The 26,240-nt window shown below is 35.5% G+C and overlaps 1 protein-coding gene across 11 annotated transcripts in view; it reads right to left on the bottom strand.

The window, feature by feature from the left end:
- Positions 1-2,499: 2,499 nt before the first annotated feature.
- Positions 2,500-26,240, bottom strand: part of LOC131077053 (DNA-directed RNA polymerase III subunit 1) — a 275,512-nt gene continuing 251,771 nt past the window's right edge. For 9 of the 11 annotated variants that reach the window (XM_058014431.1, XM_058014432.1, XM_058014430.1 and 6 more), the window contains 4 exons: positions 25,077-25,281; positions 3,847-4,049; positions 3,414-3,528; positions 2,500-3,271 (listed from right to left, as the gene is read on the bottom strand). In XM_058014431.1, coding sequence (XP_057870414.1) covers positions 3,477-3,528; positions 3,847-4,049; positions 25,077-25,281 — 460 coding nt within the window. In that variant the 3' untranslated portion in view covers positions 2,500-3,271; positions 3,414-3,476. Of the gene's footprint in view, positions 3,272-3,413; positions 3,529-3,846; positions 4,050-25,076; positions 25,282-26,240 lie in introns of those variants that run through there. The other 2 variants (XM_058014439.2, XM_058014440.2) reach the window with 2 other exon arrangements.

Below are 26,240 nucleotides of genomic sequence, written 5' to 3'. Positions count from 1 at the left end.
AAAAAATGTATGCTCATAGGCACCATATCGAACAAACTTTTGAGGTAAAAGATTTGATATTTCTATGATTGGATCCTTATCGACAGTTTTCAATCAAGGGCAATGGGGTAAAAAAGTTAAAGCCACATTTTTATGGACCCTATCCAATGATAAGGAAGGTGGGTGGTTTATGAGGTGGAATTGCCACCTAACAACATAATTCATAGCACCTTTCATGTTTCACGTCTCAAGAAGGCCCTTGGTCAACATATTACACCCTCAATGGAGCTACCTCCCCTTGATTATTAAGGTAAGCTCATCCTTGAACCTGAAACAATGCTAAATGTGAGGGAAAAGAGGTTAAGGAACAAAGGGATTCCCAAATATTTGGTGAAGTGGAATGGGCTACCACTAGAATGCGCTATGTGTTAAGGCATAGATATTTTTGAGCATCCCAATTTGCAATTGCTTGAAGTCAAGCAATTAGAGGATGGGAGGACTGTCATAATCATGTTTGAGGGGCCAACTCGACCTCATAGCGATGTTTTCTAACACCCAATGTTTGCTTAGAATATATAAATAAACGAGGAAATTTATAATAAATGAGGTTATTATTAAATTTCCTAAATCTTAGGAGGCTGACCTGTGGGTGTTGGTGGTAGTTTTTATTTATTTATTTATTTTTGTTAGTCGACTTGAGGTCGGCCACCTCCTTACCATGGCACTCAAGTCTATCTAAGGCGATCCATTTGAAGGAGAGGAAATGCTTGATTTCAAGTTGAATTGCCTTTGTGCAATGCATGCCTCTTGGGACGCAATCCCCTAAAGCCAAGCCAGATAGGACATTTCTTGCTACTTTGGATTCTTCTAAGTTTGAGCATCTACAATAATGAATTTTTTGAGTCATTTTTTAGTGTTGAATAATTGCAACAAGAGACAAGGAGATTTGGAGTTGACAATAAGAACAAGAAGAAGATTGAGCATCCATGAGGTCTTGATTTGCCTTTGCCTTTGTCTTCGACAAGAGAAAATGCTAGTGACAAAGACACTGAAGTCAACAGGTAGCAGATCACAAGGAGAATTAAGGTGTTCAAGGCATAAATCATAATAGAGATCAATTTCAATGTCAATCATCGTTATTCCATAAGAGTCAACTATGGAGGCTACCTAAAAGATTGTCTAATATTGGGCTAGGCATCATAAGAATCAAACTACACTGAGTTGGTGACTTACAACGCCAACCATTGCCCAATTAATTCACATTGTACTTGGTAGGACAAACCTAGTGCACAGGCCTATTTTTTTGGCTAGATATCTTTCAATATAGAAGATTTACATAAGATTGAGATCTTAGTCTTAGCAAACTTATGATCAATTTATAATAGATTTAAAAAGGGGATTATAGCAGATTTAAGAAGAAAATTATATCAGATTGAAAAAGAGATTTATAGCAAAAGTTGTGGAGAAAAACGTTTTCCATCATCCATTGTAAAATCAGCATTGATAAGATGAAAATTTGAATGAGCCTCTAGTGGGCTAGTGCTCACGAATTGTATGAAGGGTTGGTGCCTCTAGTGGGAAAATTCCAATAAATTGAATGGAGGGTTGTTGCCTCTAGTAGGTTGAGCCTACAAAATTTGTAATAAATTATCATATACACAAGTAATTTGTCATGGTTTTCTCCCATAGGAGTTTCCACATAAATATTGTATTATTGTGTTCTTCTCATGTGCATGATTATTAACATTGAATAAATGCTTTTGTGATTAATAAAGTTTAAATTAATAAAAGTCATTGTTATACTGATTTGCGACCCCCACCTTCCCCGCTCCTAACCCTCTCAATATGACTCTGTTCTCATTTGTTTTATTCAAATGGTTGTCGTTTTGTTTGAGGTTTAACATAGTTCCAAACACTTTGATTTGGCTGGATGGATATCTTGATTTTAAAATAGAGTGAAAAATATTGTACTTAACGATTACGAGCCTCTGTAGTGAAGAGAAACATAATCGACTATATTTATATTATTGGTTTGTATTATATTGTTGCATTAGTCACTAGACTTGAATCATGAGTCGAGATTACAATTCTCTTTTAATATTCTATTCAATGGATATCCTTGAGAGAGAATTTGCTAACAGCTCCAATTGTAGAAAATATGCCTAATGCAATAATTCGGCTCTGATTAGCAAGCATTAGATTTAGGAAGCACTGTAACATCTACAATAACATTTGATACAGATGTAAATTTTAATAAGTCAAAGTTTTGAGGGACGTCAATGGATCCTAAGAAAAACAACGATACAAACTTGCCATTCTTAATAACTGAAATTTGGTTAAGTCTAATATTGAGTATTTTTAATCATTTAATTTAATTGAAAATTCATCTTCTAATTTCAATTGTTAGACCCATCGTGTAAACGGTAGGCAAATCTTTGTGTGCAGTATTATCAGTATGAAGTCCAGGCCTAACAGCAAAATGAAGTGCAGGTTACACCTATTGTATCATATTTCTTAAAATAAATATGAATACTGTTGAATTCTTACTTTATTTTATGAATAAGCTCAAAAACACATTTCTTCTGGTCTATAGATGACCTTCACTTCTTTCTTATTCGCAGTTGCTGACATTTTCCTTGTTTAATTGGACTTATAAATTTACAGCTTTCAACTTTTGGCAGAAGCCTCTTAGCACATTTTGAAACCCAGTAGATGATATCTGTCCTCCTAAGGTCCAAGGACCAAGATTACCAAAATAGGAATGGAGGTGCATCTAGAAGGTGCACTTCCCTAAAATAGTGCTTGAACTAGAAGGCAAACAATGAATGCAACCTATTTACCCAAAAATAAACAAATAGATAAATAGAATACTGACATTGGCATGCTTATGTGCTCCTAATCTTGTCTATAAGCACCTAATTTCTTGTATAAGGACCCAAATCTCAATCCACTACATTATGAAATAAATACTCCTCTTGTGGCTCCTGCATATGCATTTAACTTTATCTGGTTGAATATTTGAACCATGAACATATGCCCTTTGTAGCTGCTTGAATAAATTACGTCAAACAAAAAGTTTATTTACATGCTTCTGAAAGCATATCGATAGAAAATTCAAGAACCCCGTAGACATCAATGTCCAAAGCAATGAAAATGATCTCTCTGATAACAATTGCTGAGGCCATGACAGTGAAATCCCATGATTAATTGAATCTGGCCTAATATGAATGCATCCAGAATAAGGATCCTTATTGATAATCCTTTGCTTCTTGGAAACTGATATTTCAATAACCTGCCTCACAATTATAACAATTTTGTAAGTCCCAACATACTAGCTTTGTTAATGAATCAAATACATATTCTAGAATCTGAAGAAAGATAAATAATAAGTCGTTCTCTCTCACATTCCCATGTAAACTCAAAAGTTAACTCACATCATCAACAAACATGCAATTCCATTTCGGCTAGTTCAAGAATGGCATTTGAAGGAACAGTCTTTATGAAATGAGCGGCTCTAGGCCATATTCCAATTCTGGTAGTTTTTCAATCCTGCATAAAGAAATTTTTATAAGCTATATTTAAGTAAAATTTCATGGTTCAACAAAATTAAAAGAGAGACCAGCTTTCAGGACCAAGCAGGTCATCTCAAATCAGTAATGCATGACACGGCACAAATATGATGATTAGAGAATTTATTTATAAATTGAGATTCGCTTGCAGAAAATCATAGATTTAGAAAACTAAGAAATTTTCAAATTTGACACTTGAAAATACAATATATCTAGTTTAATTTGCCTTCTATACCATTTCACTGCAATGAAGTCCTCAAATGCTTTATCAATATTAAGCAAAATGCAAAGACAATACCTTTGTCTGATTTTCAATAGACCTGTTCCTATTGGCATTGGTATGCCCATGATAATGCACTCACTTACGCCTTCAATTTGATCAATTCTCCCATGAATGGAAGCATCAAAGAGGTGATCCGTGGTTTTCTCAAATGATGCAAGCATTAAGACACTGTCTTTCATTTTGGCAATGCCAAACCTTGTTATTCCTAGCACTTCTCCCTAATTAAACAAACAAAAAATTTCAGGTGAGCAGAGGAAATAGAAGAAACTTATATTCACATTGCAATATTTCCTTCCCAACAGTAAGCATAAAGCATTCCTTAAGTGCGGAAAATGACCTAAAAACTTGAGTAAAGTAGTTCTTTCTAGTAATTTAGATACATCAAATCTCATAACACCTTGATCTTATTGTCTCTGTCCATTTCCACAATTATAGCTCCAATAAAAAATTAAGTTTCACAATCAAAAGGAAGCTTGATTAACAAGCCTATCATGGTTGCTGCTCGTAGAGCAGGCTTTTATTCCCATTGTATATGTAATTACAATAGCCTGTAACAAAAGCATTCTCCTACGTGATATCACAATGCTCTCAAGTCCGCAACAATTTGTATTCTCAATATGAAGCTTATACATGATGTCACACGTACAATTTTTTTATTTTAAAATGGGAAAAATGTTTTCCAAAAAGTATGGTTGAATGTGTCCTTATCCCCAACAGAGGCATCTCCAGGTGGCATAGATAAAACATTGAATTTAGGATATAAGGTCCTTTCATCTAATGATATTTAGAGTTTTATTTATGATCCTATACTGAACAAGAATTAACCACATTAAATTAACACTCGACTACAAAATCAATAATTCAAGAAAACAACATTTATTTAACACTAGACTGCAAATGCAATGAATGAAGTCAACCACAAAATCAATTATTCCATGTACTATTTGTAAAGTAACTTGCTATGACAAATGTGAGTTCTATCATTAAGCCTTATAGCTGTACAACAATTGAGAAAAAGGAGATCACAGAGCTATAGGCATTTCACGTCTGCGTTGATGGATAAACAGTAACTCTAAACAAATTAAACATTATATACATTTTTAGTTGTGTTGTCTTTCCAACTTCCATGTATAAGCGCATAATAACAATAGGGGTTGTTATGTTCATAATTGAAGCACTTTGTAAGACTTTTTTGTTGTATAAAGGTGCATAGTCTTGTGTATTCAAACCAACACAGTTATGTTGTGACAACCAAAACGGGGGTACACTGTGTAATGGGTATGGTTCCTAGCAAGGTCATTGTTCATTCTTTGTAGTATCATATGATTCAGCACCTTAGTGAAATCACCCTTGGTTTAGCAGACCCAAAGGGCCAAAAGTGAAAGAGGTCTTACCCACCAAAGTAACTGGTCCTCAGTTGCCCAACCTGAATATATGCTTTGTGGCATTCTTCCTAAGTTTGACACCCTTGGCCCTTGGGAGACCATCCAATGTTAGGGATTTGGGACCTACAACTCATATTTCCAACATACAACATCAAAATTTTGTCACTTGAGGTAAGCTTAGCATTCATTTGTTCATTTTTCTCTTATTCTTTTTCGTTCAAAGTTTCAAACTCTTTAAAACATTTTTCAAGAAAACAATATGAGCAGCAATGAGGGTTAGTGTAGTCAAGAGGCTGAGATTGAAGAAACAAACCAATGAGTTGTTGAAGGTTCTTCAGGGTGTGGAAGTGACATAGGTGAAGTGAGATATACCTTTCTAATGCACTTCTACTATCATAAAATTTATGCAAAGGATCTATTCAATGCTGCCAAACCCCTTTTGCGTAGACCTATTCAGTGGGGAGTAGACATTGGTTGTGTCATGTCCTCTTTCCAAGAGTAAGTCCTCAGATGACCCTTAGACTATTATTTGATTTCCTGTAGGCTATTGGGGTGATGAAGGGAAATAACTTTAGTTGTCATGAAAGGTAACTTTATAAAAGGCAACTTATGTTTTGTTATTAAAACATTTATAAAATGTACTAGAAATGGGGTCCAAATATAACGTTAATAAAAAGGTCTTTCTAGACACTTTTAAAACATAAATTTCTGGAGGGAAAAGGAGAGAAAGAAAACAATATTACATGAGCTTTCCCAACTCTTGCAGAAAAAGATTCACTTTCAGATTGTTTGCACCAGATAGTTCAATAATATATAACTTAACAGATCCCTGTGGCAGCGTAGGCATTGTCTTCAACTGACATTTCAACTATCTCTGATAGAATTGATTCATTGATCAAACACACCAAATGATGTTTGTAATTTACTTTGTTCAATAGGTCTTAAAACATTTAGACATTCAACTTCAAGCCTTTGTGCATTCAGAGCTAAAAATAATTGGCATTGTACCGTCGAAGGAAAACATTATTGACCACAGCATAGACTCCATCCTTAAATATCAAAGGCTCTTCTCTTGCCACAAGTGAATTTATAAGATAAAGAGTGGGCATGTCAGCTCCTTAATCATCGACTTGCAGGGCATGGCAATTATATTTGCACACAATGTAGATTGAATGATGTTCAAACATTCATATCTATTCCACAACATCCAAAAGATTGTATTGGGCATATCTATCTATGACCTCATTGTTGATGGTGTATTTACACACTACACAACACAAAATAAAATACCAAGTATTCTATCCTCCCGAAATGCTAAGCTGCATGATCAAGTGGGACGACTCCAAGGTTCTCGAATGTTAGGTCTTGACGTGCTCTTGGATAGACCCAGTTGTTTGATGTGATATTGCTGGAATCACAAGGTGGACTTACATTGAATGCTTGAATGTCGCTGGAACGTGGAAATTTCACTTAATTAAAAAAGGGAAAAAGGATGAGGGTTTAGGAAAGCTAATCTAACTCCTAAGAATGCAAGAGCAATGGACAATGCTTGATGAAATTCAACTAAGCTTTGCTTTGACATGTAGCGAACATCTCCACAAGGCTAGTAAGATCTTCTAAGGGTAGCTTTATGATTTTAAAATCACAACCACAAGCATAGACACCATCAAGTTGATGCATATCAATGAAGGTGTAATAATTGAAGTTAAGCTTAGCTAAGATGGATCCAGTTGACTACGCAAGGCACTTTACCATCGACTAAGTGTTAGTCATATGGATGTACGAATTTCACCATTGATCATTCACAAAATTCTTCCATTCATCTAAACAACATGAAAATTAAACGAGAAGTAGAGACCATGCAAATCGTTGAATCAACATATGAATTTCACCATATCTTCAATGAAGTTTACATGCTTCTTACAACAATATCTTGGCAACAATCTTTGCCTTCTCTTTCTACTCTACTCTAACTATCATCTGCTTGCTATCTATTTGTTGAACTATTGTCTATTGATCTGCTACTCAACTATTAACTCTCTATTAACCTCTATAAATGAAAGAGTGGAGCTTTGTATAGTGTTCTCATTACAATTGAGTGGCATAGATTGATTCACAATTAATGGCCAAGATTGAAAGACAGAAACCCTAATTAGGGTTTGTTACACCCATTGCAAGCATTTAATGCTTGACCATTGACAAAATTACATTTTATGGGACACATGTCCTTCCTTGTAAATTCGACCAATAGATGGTGAGAATAGGTGCATCAAGTTTTGTGCCCACGTGGTAGTTATCTCTTTGATGTATGAGCTAGGTGCATTGAATCTAGACGCCTTATCTTGAAGTGATATGATTGGATAAGTAATGACTGGGTGCCATCTCAGCTAGCTTGATCTTCGTAACTCATCACAAATGTAGATGATGGAGGGATATCTCTTGATCATCTCACTTTTCATCTTCTTGTTTGGGAATTCAAACTTAGTGCTGCATTTGATGTAGACCTTGTGATGCCTATGTTTGATCCTTCCTTGCCTTATAGTCTGTGATAATGATCCCATCAGTTGCCTTTGCATGCGTTTGAGATTTGAAGTATTGCAATGTCTCCCTTAGGCTCTTGTCTTTGCTTATGTGGTGAAATCTTGAGGTTGTACGCAAGCTGATAAGCCTTCATCTTGGAGCTGATCCTCATCACTTGATTTGCATGTTCATCCTACTTGCATCAAACCTGGGAACAAACATAACTTGAATCAAGATGTACTATCCCTTGCTGATTATGGCTTCAAAATGCTGAAGATAGGCTCAAGGGATATTGTCAGTTTGTATACATGAAATGCACTTGCTGATACAAATTTCTGTTTGTTATGCTAAGAGTTTTAATGCTGCAAATGATGTCTTTGAATGCTTCTAATGATGCAAGATTGAGCAACAAAGTCTTAGCATGCTATGCCAACCCTTTTCTACCTTTACATGCATATAAGTGTCTGAAAATGTGCATCTACAGCAACTAGGAATTATGACAAACACTTGGCATGCATTCTCATATGATAATCTAGAGCTCAATCAATATAAGCATTACAACAAACAATTGGCATGCAACTTATCCCTCCTTTATTGAGTACAATCATTAAGTACAATGCTGATATGAATGTCCAAGACTCTTGGCTTACAATGAATGTTCACTACGATGCCAAATCTTATATAAATGATTGCCTACAACAGCAAGACTAGATAAAAAGCAAATCAACTCCAAAAATCATGAAGAACCTGGTTATAGCAGTGCCTATGATGAAGAAGATGTAACAATCAACAACCAAGCCAAAATGAACAACTCAACTCAATGATGCTTTCACCCAGCTGCGCCTGTTCTTGCCTGGCAATATTTTAGATAAATAAATGCAGCGATTAAACTCCACCTCTTGGCACTTGAAATGATCGGTAAGACCAAAGGATCAAAATGCAACAATGCCCAAAACCATAGGATGCTTCAATGATGAGATATGAACAAAAATATGTTGCCAATGGCACCCTTGCTGTCGTATATCAGACCACTGTAATTATTTATTGGCAACTTGATAGCTACTCCAAAATGACTGCCAAGCTCTCCCAAGATGAATACTCAAATACCCACAAAGAAACATTGCACAAATGAGGCCATGCAAGTAAAAATCTGAATATGGTATGCAAGATCGACCTCCATTAAAAACATATGAATCCTCAATATGCTCAAGTTGAACTTCTGAATGAAGCCCACCACTAGCGATAATTCAGATGATATTTCACAACCTCAAAATCGCATTACCAATTGAGAGTTTTCATTCCCAATGGTTGGAAAATGGCAAAAACACTAGCTGGTCTCGTCACCAAACAATCTCAAATCAAATGTCAAATTCTTCATGATTAGAAGCTTAGCTTGACCTTCTTTTATACTTTTTTCTCCATCTTTTCAAAAAGCTTCTAGAAATAATATTAAAATTATATTATTTCACTTAAGCGACTTTTATGATATAATATTAATTTAAGTCACTTTATTAAATTAATTAAATATAAAGTTGCCTTTTAATTTTTATTTATTTGATAACTTTATAAATAATAATTTAATACTTTTTAATTAAAATAATCAATTAAACTATCCTTAAGAAATATCATTAATTGGGACAACTTAATTAATTAAATTAATTAATTATTTTGCCTCCAAAAATGGGGACATTACAGTCTGCCCTCCTTGAAATTGTTTGTCCCCAAGCAATCTTACTGCAAAGAAAAACTCTACTCCACCTAGACCCCAAATGAAGATATGTGTAATGTCCTTGCTATCACCAATGAGCTCCTGTAATACCAGCACTAACACCACCAACTGAATCTACTGTATCAACTCAATAGCTGATGTAAACCATGACAAAGAAAGATATGCAATGGGAACCCATGTAGGGCAGCCATCGATCAATGATGAATCTAAGAAGATTAAATCACCAACCAACAAGTAGATAGCTGCCATATCATATGAAATAGGTAACAAATTCAAAGATGGATTGTGGTTGCCTTCATTACCCTCCAAGGACAACTCTTGAGTGGCTGATCCACTATGAGGGTCATCACAAAAATCATCATCACCCTCAAAAGAAAGTTCAACCTCAATAAAATTTCCAGAATTAGACAAACTTTGCCTATCATTTTGTATGGAGTGTTGAATGTCATGAATGTGTTGAAGATGGAGCTTGGTTTGTTGAACCAACAACTTGGCTTGCTTTGCCCTTTCTAGCCATCCATCAATCAACCTTTGGGACTGCTCCATAGTTCCTGAAACATGTCCCAAAATAAGATGCAACATCAAAATTTCCATGTCCTCTACTTGCACCATGTGTACCAACCATAGAAACACTTATGTCACTTCCTTTTCCATAATTAAAGGTTGCCATATCATGAGAAAGTGGAGACATACCGCTATTGTTCATGCACAAAAAATAAGGATTGATTTCAACTTGTTTGTCCTTGCCTTCAAATTCCTCTTTGGAATGATGAACAATTGCATGGCCTTTGTGACTTGAATCCATATTATCTTCCTCATGTTTATCACCCACAACTTGAGTGTTATCATAGAAAGATTCCATAATACTATCTTCCTCATGTGACAATGTGGTTATCTCATGTTGATGTAAAGAAGTATGATTGCTGTTATCAAAATCAGAATAGTTGTCATACCATTGTGTAAGGTCTTCACCTCTTCAATGCAAACTTAACGCCCCACACTTATAGACTCATCTTCGCAAATTCTTCCATGTGTAAGGACTGCAATCTCATGAGAATTATGGAACATAATGCTGCTGTCCTCAAAGAAATTAGTGATGATATCATGCCATTGCAAAGTGTCTCCTCCATCATGTGTAGTCAAAACACTAGTGGCTGCTCCAAGCATAAAGGATCATTTTTCACATCCACCTTAATATCTTGGGCCTCTAATGTAGTAGTCTCAAGTGAAACTACTTGCAAAGATGGTGTAGACAACTCATTCCCCAAGGCTGTCCTTATATCCTCTTGAGTTATATCAGCATGCCTAACAAAGTTATCATATAATTTTTTGCATATCATAGGTGAGGTATCTCTATCCTTATGTTGTTCCACCAATCTCCTTAACAATTCATGTGCCATGGGTGACACATCTTGCTCACCTTTCCAAACAGCCCATAAGTCATTTGACATAAGTTTAGAAATTGCATCCTCTTCATATAAAACTGATAACATAATGGATTGCATAGAAGTAATCACGCTACTAGGATGAACCTCACCAATAACCCTCCAAAATATATGAAACATCTTGCAAATGATATCTACACAATCCAAGGATATCATAATGTTTTCAAATCTGAACTTTGCAAATATTTCAAGTAGTTTTACCCTCTTAGAAAAATAAGGGTTCTTGATTTCATCCAAAACTTTAAAGCTTGCCACCATGATCTGAAGTATTTCTTTCATAATATGGCTGTCATAAGGATCATTAGGGGTTGTTATCCTCATAATTTCACTAATGCATGAAATAGTTGCAAATTTTATCACCTCATCATGATGTCTCATAAATCATGGCTTAACCAAAGAACATACCAATGGAGTTATAGCAAGTTGCATCAAGCCTCTACCTCCTCCAAAGTACTTAGAAGAACCTCCTTTTGCTGAGATGTATGTTCTAATTTCTTTCCTGCCCTGTAAATCCTTTCTTCCAAATCTCTTTCACTCAATGAAGCCATGCTTGTAACTAAAGTGACCACAGGATGGCAAGATCTTTGCTCTGATACCACTGTAACATCCCTTGCTGATTATAGCTTCAAAATGTTAAAGATAGGCACAAGGGATATTGCCAAACAGTTTGTATACATGAAATGTACTTGCTGATACGAATTTCTGTTTGTTATGCTATGAGTTTTAATGCTGCAAATGATGTCTTTGAATGCTTCTAATGATGCAAGATTGAGTAACAAAGTCTCAGCATGCTATGCCAACCCTTTTCTACCTTTACATGCATATAAGTGACTGAAAATGTGCATCTACAGCAACTAGGAATTATGACAAACACTTGGCATGCATTCTCATATGATAATCTAGAGCTTAATCACTATAAGCATTACATCAAACAATTGGCATGCAACTTATCCCTCCTTTATTGAGTGCAATCATCAAGTACAATGCTGATATGAATGACCAAGGCTCTTGGCTTACAATGAATGTTCACTACGATGCCAAATCTTATATAAATGATTGCCTACAACAGCAAGACTAGATAACAATGCAAATCAACTCTAAAAATCATGAAGAACCTGGTTATAGCAGCACCTATGATGAAGAAGATGTAGCAATCAACAACCAAACCAAAATAAACTCCTCTTAGGCCAAACGATGCTTTCACCCAGCTACCCTTGTTCTTGCCTGGCAATTTTTTAGATAAATAAATGCAGCAATTAAGTTCCACCTCTTGGCACTTGAAACGATTGGTAGGACCAAAGGATCAAAATGCAACAATGCCCAAAACCATAGGATGCTTCAATGATGAGATATGAACAAAAATATGTTGCCAATGGCGCTCTTGCTGTAGTATATCAGACCAATGTAATTATTTATCAGCAACCTGATAGCTACCTCCAAAATGACTGCCAAGCTCTCCCAAGATGAATACTCAAACACCCACAAAGAAACAATGCACAAATGGGGCCATACAAGCAAAAATCTGAATATAGTGTGCAAGATCAACCTCCATCAAAAACTGATATGAATCCTCAATATGGTCAAGTTAAACTTTTGAATGAAGCCCACCACTAGTGATAATTCGGATGATATTTCACAAACTCAAAATCACATTACCAATTGAGAGTTTTCATTCCCAATGGTTGGAAAATGGCAGAAACCCTAGCTGGTCTCGTCACCAAACAATCTCAAATCAAATGTCAAATTCTTCATGATTAGAAGCTTAGCTTGACCTTCTTTTATACTTTTTTCTCCATCTTTTCAAGAAGCTTCTAGAAATAATATTAAACTTAAGCGACTTTTATGATATAATATTAATTTAAGTCACTTTATTAAATTTATTAAATATAAAGTTACCTTTTAATTTTTCTTTATTGGATAACTTTATAAATAATTAACTTAATACTTTTTAATTAAAATAATCAATTAAGCTATCCTTAAGAAATGTAATTAATTGGGACAACTTAATTAATCAAGTTAATTAATTATTTTGCCTCCAAAAATGGGGACATTACACAAGACATTGCAAAAGTACCTAATCTAGCTTCCTACTACTTTCACTAAATCTGGAAATGAATTTTCTGCTCATGGAAATATCTGATTTTAAGTCTGATTTCCTTTCTCATGCCTGATTTATGTTTGATTTCCCACTTTATATGTCTGATTTGATAGGTTTCAGGTCCAGGACAGGCCTGAATTGTATTAATTTCAGGTGGCAAAGGAAGTGGAAGTTCGCTGATTCTTAATGGAAGCAATGTTGATACAAGCAATGGTAAATTTGCCTTGTCTTGATGACCTCGACTTTGTCTTGATGAAAATCGCAGTCAACAAGGAATGAATTCGCTGTGATTTGTAACAACAATCTTAATGATATCTGATCAGAAGTGGAATCGTTGTCCTTGATGACAAATTCGCTGTGAAAAATGATCAAGTTTGGTGCCTCTAATGATCTTGTTTTCACTTTGATGAAAAATCGTTTGCACCACAAAGAATTTTCCTTTTGTCAATAACAACTGTCCGATATGACAGATCAGAATTGCTGCCTAGAAAATGTTCATTCAAAAATCTATTGTGTTGATCAAATGAAATGATCAACGCAACTTTATAGTTGCTTGAGAGGAGGGGCGTGATACTTCATCACAAAGGCCGGCTTGATTTCTCATTTAATGATTTGTAATATAATTCCTAAGGCCAACTTGAATCACTAAATTCAAATTCAAATATAACATTTCTTCACAAGTCTTGGGAACCATGCAAATATTTCCTTAAGTCACTGATCTTGGGGGTCAATGACTGAGCGCTTATCCCTACCTATGTCACACTTCTTGGGGGGCAAAAGAAGTAGTTAAAGCCTTAAGGCGCACATCTGACCCATCAAAGGAAATGCCTTGATTCCTTAAGTCGCACATTTGAAGGGGCAAAGGAAGTGATCAAAATCTCAAGGCGCACTTCCAAGGTAGCACAGGAAATAACTTAATTTCTTAAGGCACACTTCCAAGGTAGCAAAGGAAGTGCCTTTTCACTGATTTGGAATGCAATCGCCCAGCTTGCTGATCTTGTTTGGTGAAGGATTTCTAAGTCACGGATTTGGGTATAGCAATGAGAATGCAATCCGATATTCTCATTGGGAGCTTGAATGGAGGTTGAATCACTCGCCATATTGATCTTCATCAGCAAGGACAATAAAAATCCTTAAATCGCTGATTGGGGAGGCTAAAGGAAGTAACTCAAAGACCTTAAGTTCGTGGATTTGAATTTTGATTAAATACTTGAAGTAGCTGATCTCCTCCTTCACTTGATATCACTTGATCTTGGCAACATCCTTGTCATACAATGATGATCTTCAATCAAAATTACTGCTGTGCAAGACTAGGGCAAGGAAGTGACTAAAGTGCTTAAGTCGCACTTTCAAGGTGGCAATGACTAAGCTTCAGAGCTTATGTCACACTATAATGTCCCTACTAGTTAGAGATCACTTTCCTGCAAAACAGATTGTTAGAATACAACAATTATATATATATATATAACTAATCTACTTGCAATTTTAACTTGAGAACACTTAATTAACATTAATCACAATTCTCATCTAATAAAAAGGATACGAATGCCACACAAAGATATGTCCTTAGGCGGCTGTGGAGCTCGCCTTCTTAGAACCCATCTTGGTTCCAAGCCATCCAAGAAATCGAAAATGAATCCGATTCCTGTCTTGGGTGTAATTTCTTACACCCAAGCCATCCAGGAAATCAAAGGTTACTTTGAATCCTGTCTTGGATATAACTGGTTATACCAAGCCATTCAGGAAATCGAAGGCTAATTCGATTCCTATCTTGAGTGTAATTTCTTACACCCAAGCCATCCAAGGAAGACCCATATGTCAATTCCTTGCCTTGGATGATGCATCACATCATCCAAGTCCATTAAAGGGGACCGGCCAGATCCGTCTCTTCTTGGGTGAATATTGTCACCCAAGCCATTCATATATGCATATAGATCATCAGTATATATATACTGCCTACTAGGGATTATCATAATCCCTCCATTAAGCTAAGGGAGTTTCCTCCCTATAGCCTCCATCATGTAATCACATTTAAATTATATTTTACAATTTAATACTATTTTCCATTTCATAATCGACATTTACATGTTCCTAACTTAACATGTATTTCATCCTTTACCATATATTCACATTAATTTATTAACATATATTCTTAACTATGTATTAACATTTATTTGTTAACATATATATATCAAGTATGCAGTAATTACATTTATTAACATATGTATTCAATATTCATTAATTTCATTCATCATATCTGTATAACATATTCATTCATTAATGTATAAATTAGGATATTAATTACTTATCTTCATTACTGTCTACAGTAAATAAACATTAACTTGTTAATAACCTATATTCCTTACCATATAAAATAGATGAGCATTAGCATATTAATTAAATGTATTCTTTCGTAAATAAGCATTACATAAAGTACATTACCACTTACCTGTTCTTGTACGCAGCAGTAGTCTCCCACTGAGGTTGCCTCCGTTGGTCTCTCTTCCGCTTTCTTCCCCTCCCAAACTGCGTGCGGGGTTGTCTATTTATTCCCCGTGAAGGGCTGTACCCCTCCACGGTCCCCTTCCACATGAAGGGGTGCGGTGGTAATCCCAGCCTAGGCTGTGATTATCGTCGCACCTCTTGTGCGGAGGTAATCGGCCGGGGGGGGGGGGCGGGGGGGTGGGTTCCCTTTAATTATTTACGTTATGTTTTTAAAATACATAGGTTTTATTTGTCATTTGCTTTTGTTTAAAATATATTAAATACTAAATAAGCACCTTTCTTTATAAATATATTAAATAATAAATCACACTTTTTTCTTTATACATATTTTAAATGTATTAAATATTAAATGACATTTTTCTTTATTATATATTAAATATATTTCCTTTATTTAATAAATTTCTTATATTATTATTTTAATCATTTATAACCTTATTTAATTAATCCATATATATATTAACATTATTTAAATATTTTTACATTCGGTGATACCTTAGGGGTTATCACACGCACCTTTGGGGGGTCAATGACCGAGCTTGAAAGTGCAAAGCTACAATGCTTATCCTCCAAAAGTAACTTGCCTTAATTCGTGCCTAATTTCAATCAAAACCAACGAATGTTGCGAATCCTTGACCCTCAAAGTGTCGATTGTGAGATCAATTCAAACTTACTCATTCCAAAGGATCGCTCTTAGCAATCTAACCTATCAAACTCCTAAAACTGAAATCAAAAGAGGGGGTTCCCATTTGCAATGCGGCAATGTGTGAAAACGTCACAATACTCATCAATGTTAAGTTTATTCAAATTCTATGATCAAGAGGATAGAAGGGATAAATATATAATCTGAAATCAAACTTGAACTGTTGTAGTGTAACTGGAAGGATGCACAACACTTATCGATTTCGGTATTGTGTTCCTCCTCATTGTATGCGTGTTATATATATGTGAATGAGGGGGTACGTAGTGAAGAGATATGTCTTCCCACGTGGGAAGACACATCTCTCCCCTACGTACCACTCATGATAACCCAACACGTTAACACCATTAAGATCATCGCTGATCGTGAGGATCAACGCTTAATCATAGCCTGTTAACATGAAAGGGTGTGACCGGTGGCAAACACCATAATTCGATTTAGATTTGATTTATTATTCATTGTTAGCGTATATACTAATAGTTTATCTATTAACATATATGTTAACATGTAATTAATCCATGCATCGGAATTATGAAATTGTACGACTGACGTTACAAGAATTAACACTCCCTCTTAGCCAGGGAGGACACATTTCATGATAGAGAAAACATCACAATTCATCCATTGATTATGAAAAGAAAAGATATTACACCATAGTGATATTCAGAGACATGGTTCAACAATGAATATCAAGTCTCATGATACTCACCATAACTCATAGTTATCAAGTAAGGTATGTGCACTAGCATCAAGTCACATGATGCCTACCATACTGATAATGATTCATGGCATGTCCACGAATATTATGTCCATAATATTCACCATGAAGATCTCTATCATAATTATGGTTTATTTAATGATACCAACCAACTGATATCTACCATAATGTCTCAGAGATATATACTATCATGACATGTCCACAGATATCAAGTCAGATGATATCCATCAAGATAGATAAATTGATAATTGTAAAATCGTCACCTTACAATATCAATTTGAAACAAGTGTTCATTATTGAAAAGTCGTCACCCTTCAATAATGTTCACAGGGGGCCCATGAAGTCATGGAGTCACACACATGACAAAAGAGTTTACACATTAAACATCTTAAATATATTAGTATATCAGAATAAATGAGACTCTATCTCATAATTAAATAACATTTTCAACCATACCAAGTTTATCTCTAAAGTGTTCAATCTTGATCCTGGAGAGAGGCTTGGTAAGAATGTCTGCAATCTGATCACCTGTACTAACATAATTCAGTTGGATCACATTCCTTTCCACCATATCTCGAACATAGTGATAAGGAATCTCAATGTGTTTAGACCTGTCATGAAATACTGGATTCATTGAGAGCTTGATGCAACTTTGATTGTCACAATAGATGACAGTAGGATTTAAGGGCTGACCAAACAGTCCTACAAGCAATTTCCGGAGCCATATTGCTTCTCTTGCTCCCATGGAGGCTGCAATGTATTCAGCTTATGTAGAACTCTGAGCAACTGAAGACTGTTTTCTACATATCCATGAGATCATTCCTAATCCTAAATTGAAGCAACATCCTGATGTGCTTTTCTTGTCAACTACGCTTCCAGCCCAATCAAAATAAGTGAATCCATGTAGGTCAATGTCTACATGTTTATATTTCAGACCAAAACCAATAGTTCCTCGAAGATATCTCAGAATATGCTTTGCAACAACAAGATGTATTTCCCTAGGTTCACACATGAACTGACTTAGTGTATTAACAACATAACATATATCAGGTCTTGTGTTTACCAAATACATCAGAGATCCAATAATATGTCTGTAGAGGGTAGGATCTGCAAACTCTGATTCTGCAACTGCTTCCTTTAGCTTGTGCAGATTTGTCTCCATAGGTGTTGTCATGGATCTACAATCCATCATTCCAAATCTCTTGAGTATATCAATGGTGTATTTTCCTTGATTAAGGATTATACCATCTGCCTGCTGCCAAACTTCCAATCCAAGTTAGTAGTGAAGAATTCCTAAATCCTTCATATCAAACTAAAAGGCTAATTCTTTCTTACACCGAGAAATACGATCATCCCCTCCTGTGATTAGTAGATCATCAACATACAGAATGAGAATTAATAATTCACCATTGATTACCTTGTAGTAGAGATTTGGATCTGCTTCATTCTTGGAAAATCCTAATTCCAAGAGATAGTGATCAATTCTTTCATACCATGCTCTGGAGGCCCGTTTCAGTCCATATAGGGCTTTCTTTAATCTGCAGACATGCAATTCAGTCTTATGAATCACAAAACCTTGAGGTTGCTCCAAATAAACTTCTTCTTCAATCTTATCATTCAGAAAAGCAGTCTTAACATCTATTTGATGGACTTTCCATCCTTTAGATGCTGCAATAGCCAAAACTGCTCAGACAGAAGTGTATCTGGCAACAGGATCAAATGTCTCTTCATAGTCAATACCTTATTTCTGTGAGAAACCTCTGGCAACAAACCTTTCTTTGTGCTTCTCAATGCTGCCATCTGATGCATGTTTGATTTTGACGAGCCATTTAAAAGATACCACAGATTTGCCTTTAGGCCTAGGCACAATATCCCAAACATCATTTTTTAGAATTGACCAATTCTCTTTTGACATAGCATCTTTCCAAACTTGATGCTTGAGAGCATCTCCAACACAGGAAGGTTCTGCATCAATGGTCTCACTCATCAAGGCAGTATAACTGGAAAATAGGTTAGGTCTCTTACTTTCTCTGAAGGTACCCTTTGGAGCAGCATAATTTTCAGCTTCTTGAAGCATCTTTTTAGCCCAAAGTGGTCTCTTCCTAGTTTTGGGATAATGTTCTTCTAAAGGTAAGTCTTGAATTTCATGCTCAGCATTTTCAGGGGCCTCTCCCTGAATCTCAGGGGTGGGATCCTCATCCATGCTTGTAGGGGGATCTTGGTGTTCTAATTTATTAAAGCTTTTGGACCTCCTGAATGCTATTTCTTCAAAGATGACATCTCTGCTTAGTTCAATTTGCCTTTGTCCAGGTATGTATACTCTGTAAGCCTTAGAGGTTTCACTGTACCCAACAAATACCCCTTTCTTTCCAGAAGGTTCTAGCTTTGATCTCTTTTCTTTGGGAACATGAACATAGACTGGACACCCAAAGATCCGAAGATGACTTATGTCAGGTTTGTAACCAGTAAAGGCTTCTTTAGGGGTTTTATTATCAAGAAAAGAACGAGGACATCTATTTTGAATGTACACAACTGTCCTAGATGCTTCAGGCCAAAATGAGGTTTCTATATTTTGGTCAAACAACATAGCCCTAGCAACTTCTACTATAGTCCTATTCTTTCTTTCAGCTACCCCATTTTGTTGTGGGTTATAAGGTACAATTAACTCCCTCTTAATCCCAACATTTATACAATAATCTTTAAACATATTAGAAGTGTATTCCCCCCCCATTGTCTGTTCTTAAGATTATGATTTTCTTACCTATCATGTTTTCTGCAAAAGCTTTGAATTCCTTAATTTAGAGAGGATTTCTTCAGACTCTTTGTACCTTAGAAAATATGTCTAGGTCTTCCTAGAATAATCATCTACAAATATTACATAATATAAAAATCCCCCTAAGGAGGGTACAAAATGACCTAATTCTAATACATTTTTGGATTTATGGTTGCTAGAATTGAAAGACCCTTTAGTATTCTTTCCCAAGGCACACCCCTTGCAGGCTCCTTCAGAACCGTGACTTAGCTTGGGTAAGCCAATCACCATCTTCTCTATCTTAGGTAGGACAAGGAAATGAAGGTGCCCTAATCTTTTGTGCCAAAGTTCATACGAATCTGGAGTCTCATGAATCAAGGCTTGAGGTGTAGTGGTGAAAAATTTGTAGAGGCTCCCTTGTCTTACTTCAATGGTGTGGTCTTTCTTGATGGTGGAGTTTTTTGGCCAAGCAAGTACCTTTCCTTCCATAAAGGTTAATCTGTAACCCTTATCTTCAAGTGCAGAAACTGAGACAAGGTTTCTCTTTATAGTTTATACCAGGTACAAATAGAACTCCAGTCAGCTGTAGGGATATGCCTGACTTTAGGTTGATATTGCAGGTTCCTATTCCCATAATTGGATAATTTGAGTCATCACCAATTTTCACTTCATTTGAATTTTCCACAAGTGTATCTAGGTGCTCACGAAATCCAGTGATGTGTCAAGATGCTCTGCTGTCAATCACCCATGTGTTGGAACTGGAGGTGACTTGACTAGAGAGGGTTGAGTAGAAGACTAGTTTCTCGGAATCACTCCCTTTCTTAACTTCTACCATTGAAGCCAGTTGCTTGATCTTGTCTGGACACTTCATTGCATAGTGCCCATATTGGTCACATCTGAAACATTGTACTTCAGAAATGTCTCTCTTTTTCTTTGAAGACCCCTTTCCATTTGAGCCGTTGTCCCTCTTTCTCTTAAAGTTCTTCTTCTTTCCTTTCTTGTGAGAATTAGAGTTTAGAACTTGAATGTCCTCATTACCATTGTTTTGTTTTATTCCTCTTGTGACAAGCCGAGATTCCTCTTGAATGCAATCGGTTTTCAATCTATCAAACTTAGGAAATTTAGAACAAGCACTGATTCCTTGAATGAACGATTCCCATGAGGCAGGAAGTCCATTTAGGGCCATCATAGCAAGTTCTTTGTTGTCTACTAGATGTCCAATAGTGGATAGTTGATCCCTAAGCTCAGTGATCCTCAAGAAATAGGATGTAACTGTCTCTCCTTTCTTCATCTTTATATGGTGTAGTTGATTCTTCAAGATGAGAGCCCTGCTAGTGTTGTTCATTTCATAAATGTCAGCTAGGGTTTTGAACATTTGAAAAGCCATCTCATATTTAGAAATAACTGGCATAATGTGGTCTCTCCGTGAATCCACAATTATCTTAAGAGCCTTTTCACTGTCCTTGCTCCACTGAATTTTCTCCGTATCATCCGAGGGTTTAGGAATTTCACTTTTGACATGGGAGTCAATTTTATTTTCCTTCAAAGCAAGCATGATCCTGAATTTCCAAGATACAAAATTTGATGCTCCATCTAGTTGATCTTCAAACCTAACTCCGGTTGCCATTAGGATTATAGGAATGTGATCTACTAAGAGCCGAGTGAAAGTCTATATGATCATTATAGAATTTAATTTGATCTTCCTTAACTTAGCTCTGATACCATGTTAAGTTTATTCAAATTTTGTGATCAAGAGGATAGAAGGAATGAATATATAATCTGAAATCAAACTTGAACTACTGTAGTGTAACTGGAAGGATGCACAACACTTATCGATTTCGGTATTGTGTTCCTCCTCATTGTATGCGTGTTATATATATATGTGAATGAGGGGGTACGTAGTGAAGAGATATGTCTTCCCACGTGGGAAGACACATCTCTCCCCTACGTACCACTCATGATAACCCAACACGTTAACACAATTAAGATCATCGCTGATTGTGAGGAACGCGATTAAGAATCGCTTAATCATAGCCTGTTAACATGAAAGGGTGTGACGGTGGCAAACACCATAATTCGATTTAGATTTTATTTATTATTTATTGTTAGCGTATAACTAATAGTTTATCTATTAACATATATGTTAACATGTAATTAATTCATGCATCGGAATTATGAAATTGTACGACCGACATTACAAGAATTAACAACCAAGATCTTCAAATGTCTAGCAAAAACCTTGTGAGTATAAACTTCATCATTTAAGTAGGGCCTTTCAAATTTGGACAGCTAATACTCTCTCCTTTGACATAATGACAATATTTGACATTCATGACGTCTTTGTTGACACTAATGGCAATAAGCTTACCAACAATCTCCAATGCACCTTTGACATCAATGATAACAATCTTGACATCAATGATAATATGTCCAACATTTCCATCTTTAAATAAAAAAATGGCAAAACAGTGTGGGTATGCATGTATGCACTTATTGAAAAGCATCATTGTTAATAACATTGCATTATTGTTATGTATATTCTAAAAAAATGCTCTACATTCTACAATCAGTAACATGAGTTTAAGATTATACCGACATTTCCCATGATCATACATGTGCACCTAGTGAGAAGGATGAAGGTAACTTCAAATTCAAGCCTAGTACCTTAAAATTATTATGCTCATTGATTTAATGTAAGAACCCTTACTAACTTTGCCCTTAAATCATTGATTTCTACCCTCGGGAATTTTGTCAAACACTTGTCTTGCAAAGTCTGTACTTGCTGTTATGAGTTTTCTGTTTGTATTGTTTGGGTCTTGTACACTGCAATTAATGTTTTGAATGCCTCTAACCATGAAAGATTGACTAACAATGTCATAGAAATGATATGCCAATTGATTTTGATGCATATAAGTAACTAAAAATAACAACTACAGCTGCTTGACAAATCATCAAACACTTGGCATGCAAACTAGAAATTATGTGGCAGCAGCATAATGAAGTTTTTATTAGTTATTCTCACACCAAATAGTTACAAAGGTATAACATGTAATTTCCAAAACTTATGACAGCAAAATTAGAGAACCTGATATGTAAAATGCTTGCTGCAAATGATGGTCTCCACTCTTCAATGGATTGCCAATTAAACACGTTCCTGCTATAGCTACGAATAATTTGCCAATTAAATGCCTGATTTCTTAGTACTGTAGCACGTCACTATTCACGCCACTATAGCGTTTCACTATTCACGGATTACTGTAGCGCAGTTACTGTAGCATCTACTGTAGCACGGGTACTGTAGCAGCAATTGTATCTTGAAATGATTGCTTCAATTCTGATTTTTAATGGCTGCCAAATGAAACTGTAGCTCTGCAATTGATATATATTCGAAAATCTGCGTACCCTAGATGTCTTCCCTTCTTTTTAAAGCCCAAATAGAACTCCAAAATGAAGCTCTCCTGAAATGCCAAATTCAGTGGATATTTCACCACCTCAAATGGTTGCAACACTGAAGAATTGTCGCTCTCCAATGGCTGACTGAATCAGAAACCCTTGGCTTCTTCTCCCAAGTTCATAACAAACAAATATCAATTCTCGGGATGGATGATATAAAATGAGCTCTTAAGTCCCTTTTTATTCTTTCTTATGAGAGCTCGAACACTTGCTTGGCCAATGTGGGATTAAAGACATATTCACACATTATAATATTAAAGTGACTTTATTATTATAAAGTTACTTTATAACTTTATAATAACATTAAAATATTTAAATAAATCACTTAAGTCATTTTTAATTAAATTAATTAAATATAAAGTCACCTTTTTTTATTTTATTTTATTTAATGACTTAATAAGAAATTAATTTAATCAATTTCTCCTTATTTCTCCACTTAGCCTTCGGAGAATGTAAAGGCTAAGAACTCCACTGAGATGCTAAAAAGGTGGGGACATTACATTTAAGAAGTTGACTTGCCACTATTCAACCTTCAATCATATATTGCAACGAATTGTGGCTTCAATTTTTCTTGCATTGTCTACCTGATAGCACCCTTGCACTTTATCTTTACAAAATTAAGATGTCTTCTTACAATACTCAAAAGAGCGTGCATTATGACTTAACTTGTTTTTTGGTCTATAAGTGTATAAACTCTAATTTTGATCTATATATGAAGGAGGTTAGTAGGATGGTCTATAAATTTAGTAATATGCAAGTTTTTTAAGCATATTTTTAAAAGTTAAGGTAATTTTTCATGTTTGATAAATTGCCGAGATTTTGTCAAGTCCCTAGTTTTTAAATTTTTTGGATCAACTAGGTAATTGCCAACTCCAAGTTTTTTAACTATGATATTGAGAGGAGTTGGTCTACATACAACTTCATCCACTCTATCAAAAGTAATAGCCTTACTGTAAGAAAGCAAAAAAGCTTGTGGCTGTACATAATACCTTGCATCTCATGAACCACAAGAGATTTGCATACAAGGAGACTTTAGAAACATAGTGGGATGTAGACTAAAAGAACTCAACATAGATTGATGAGGGTAAGATTGCACAAGCAAGTTTGGTTGGTGTCAATTTGGACAAGTTTTAGCAAGATGGGTTCAACAGTTTTAACAATGAGTGTACCATGATGTTTGGGGAGGATGATTACATTGATAAGGCATTGGCTCATGGCCCCATTGTACTTGAATCTGATCATGATGTTGAAGATAATAATATATTGATATTCAAAATTTTCAATGCATTGCTAGTTGAATTGATTTATTGTGTCTACAACTTAACTTTACATATTAGATAAATTGCCAAATTTAAAAAGTCTTTTATTAGTAATGTTTCAATTGCTCCCCCACCATCTCCAAATTTTCGTATATAGATCCACCGTCCCCAAAACCTATCCTTGTGTCCCCCATTCCAAAACTCTGTTAAATTATAGATTTTTGAAGATAAGATTTTGAAAACAGATTAAACACCATAAAGGACACAAGATGTTAAATTTGTGAGTTCTATAAATTTGCTGCTATAATATACTCTTTAAAGTGATAAGAGAAGATAATATGATAAGAACATATATCACACATTCAAATGCACATAATATAATTCTCTCAAAATCCAAAATTTGAAATTGAAATACTTCCACCTCACCACAATCATTTCATAGAAGTTGCTTGCTATTTAAAAAGCTATATGTTTGAAATTGGGATTTACCCATTATTGTATGTATTGTACAATGCCAAGGGTCAAAACCAAATAGATTATTGGAATATGTTAAAGAACATAGAAACATAATCAACCACGATAAAACACGTGTGCAAGAATATATTTTGCTACTACTAAGCATGGTTAAAAAGGAAAATTCTTCCCAACAGTGATATATTGAATTGAATAGCGAGTTATTGATACCTTGAATGTCATAACATCCGCAAGAAGCATCATATGCCGAATATCAATGCTCATCCCATGACTCTTCATGGTATACTCTATTTGTTCAATTATGACACTTCTAGCCGCCTCTATTCCAAGTGTTTGTTCGATTTCAATAACATGATTACTTTTGGTATTTCTTCCATCGACTCCTTCAATACCCATCACAGCTGCAAGATTTGTACTGCAAATGGTGAAATTATACATTAAATTAAAAAAATGCTTGAAATAACATCTTCCCAAGCAAAGATGGTACTTGTACTCATACAATTCTGAAATGGCATTTTAACACTGCTTGATAAATGCACATTTGTCACAGGAATCAATTAAGTTTATCAATCTAGACAATTTAGTCTATGCATGTTGACAAGATAGTAACTAATATGTGAAAGAAGCAGGGTACAGTATCAAATGGTATTGTTTTTTATTAGAATGTGTTTTGTTAATGAAATTACACTTTTTCATAACCATCAACTGGATACAGCATCAAATGGCATTGTACTATATCTAGACATTTCAAATATGGCCTCAATATAGGCCTGTGTCTGGATACATTCTGACATGGTATATGTGCCATATCTGTGAGTACTGTATCTTTATCCAGTATCCGATATGCAGATAGATATGTCTGGACAGGACAGGGAAGAATTTAACAACTCTCATTAATAAAAACTTAAAGTGATTTTACAATGCAGTCATCTGATCTTGGCCTTAAACAAGCAAAGGATTTGCACTTCTATGGATGCAGCACCATCAGACAGTAATCTGGAGAATATGACTGAAAGGGAACTGGAGGATTTTTAAGAATTGGAGAGGCCATCAAAAGGTGCACGGATGAAATAGAAGCGGCTCTGTCTTCTGTGAGATCAGGGCAGCTTAAGGTAGCCCTGAAATACACATGCCAGGGACAAAGTACTTTTAAACCAGTGGTCTGGAATGTCATTTTACTCGTGAAGGGGTTACTGGATGAAAGAGGAGAAGCAGGAACAAGCCAAATGGAGAGCACCCCCCTCAGGTTGAATCAAACCTAATTTGGATGGGGCCTCAAAGGGAAACCCAAGGATTGTTAAGCAGGATGCCTCTTAATGGATCATAATGGAATCCTTTTAGCAGCCTTGTCAATTTTTATCAATCAGAACAAAC

The sequence above is a fragment of the Cryptomeria japonica genome, chromosome 9, assembly GCF_030272615.1.
Source record: "Cryptomeria japonica chromosome 9, Sugi_1.0, whole genome shotgun sequence".
NCBI classification, from domain to species: domain Eukaryota; kingdom Viridiplantae; phylum Streptophyta; class Pinopsida; order Cupressales; family Cupressaceae; genus Cryptomeria; species Cryptomeria japonica.
This window is presented reverse-complemented; position numbering and strand designations above follow the sequence as displayed.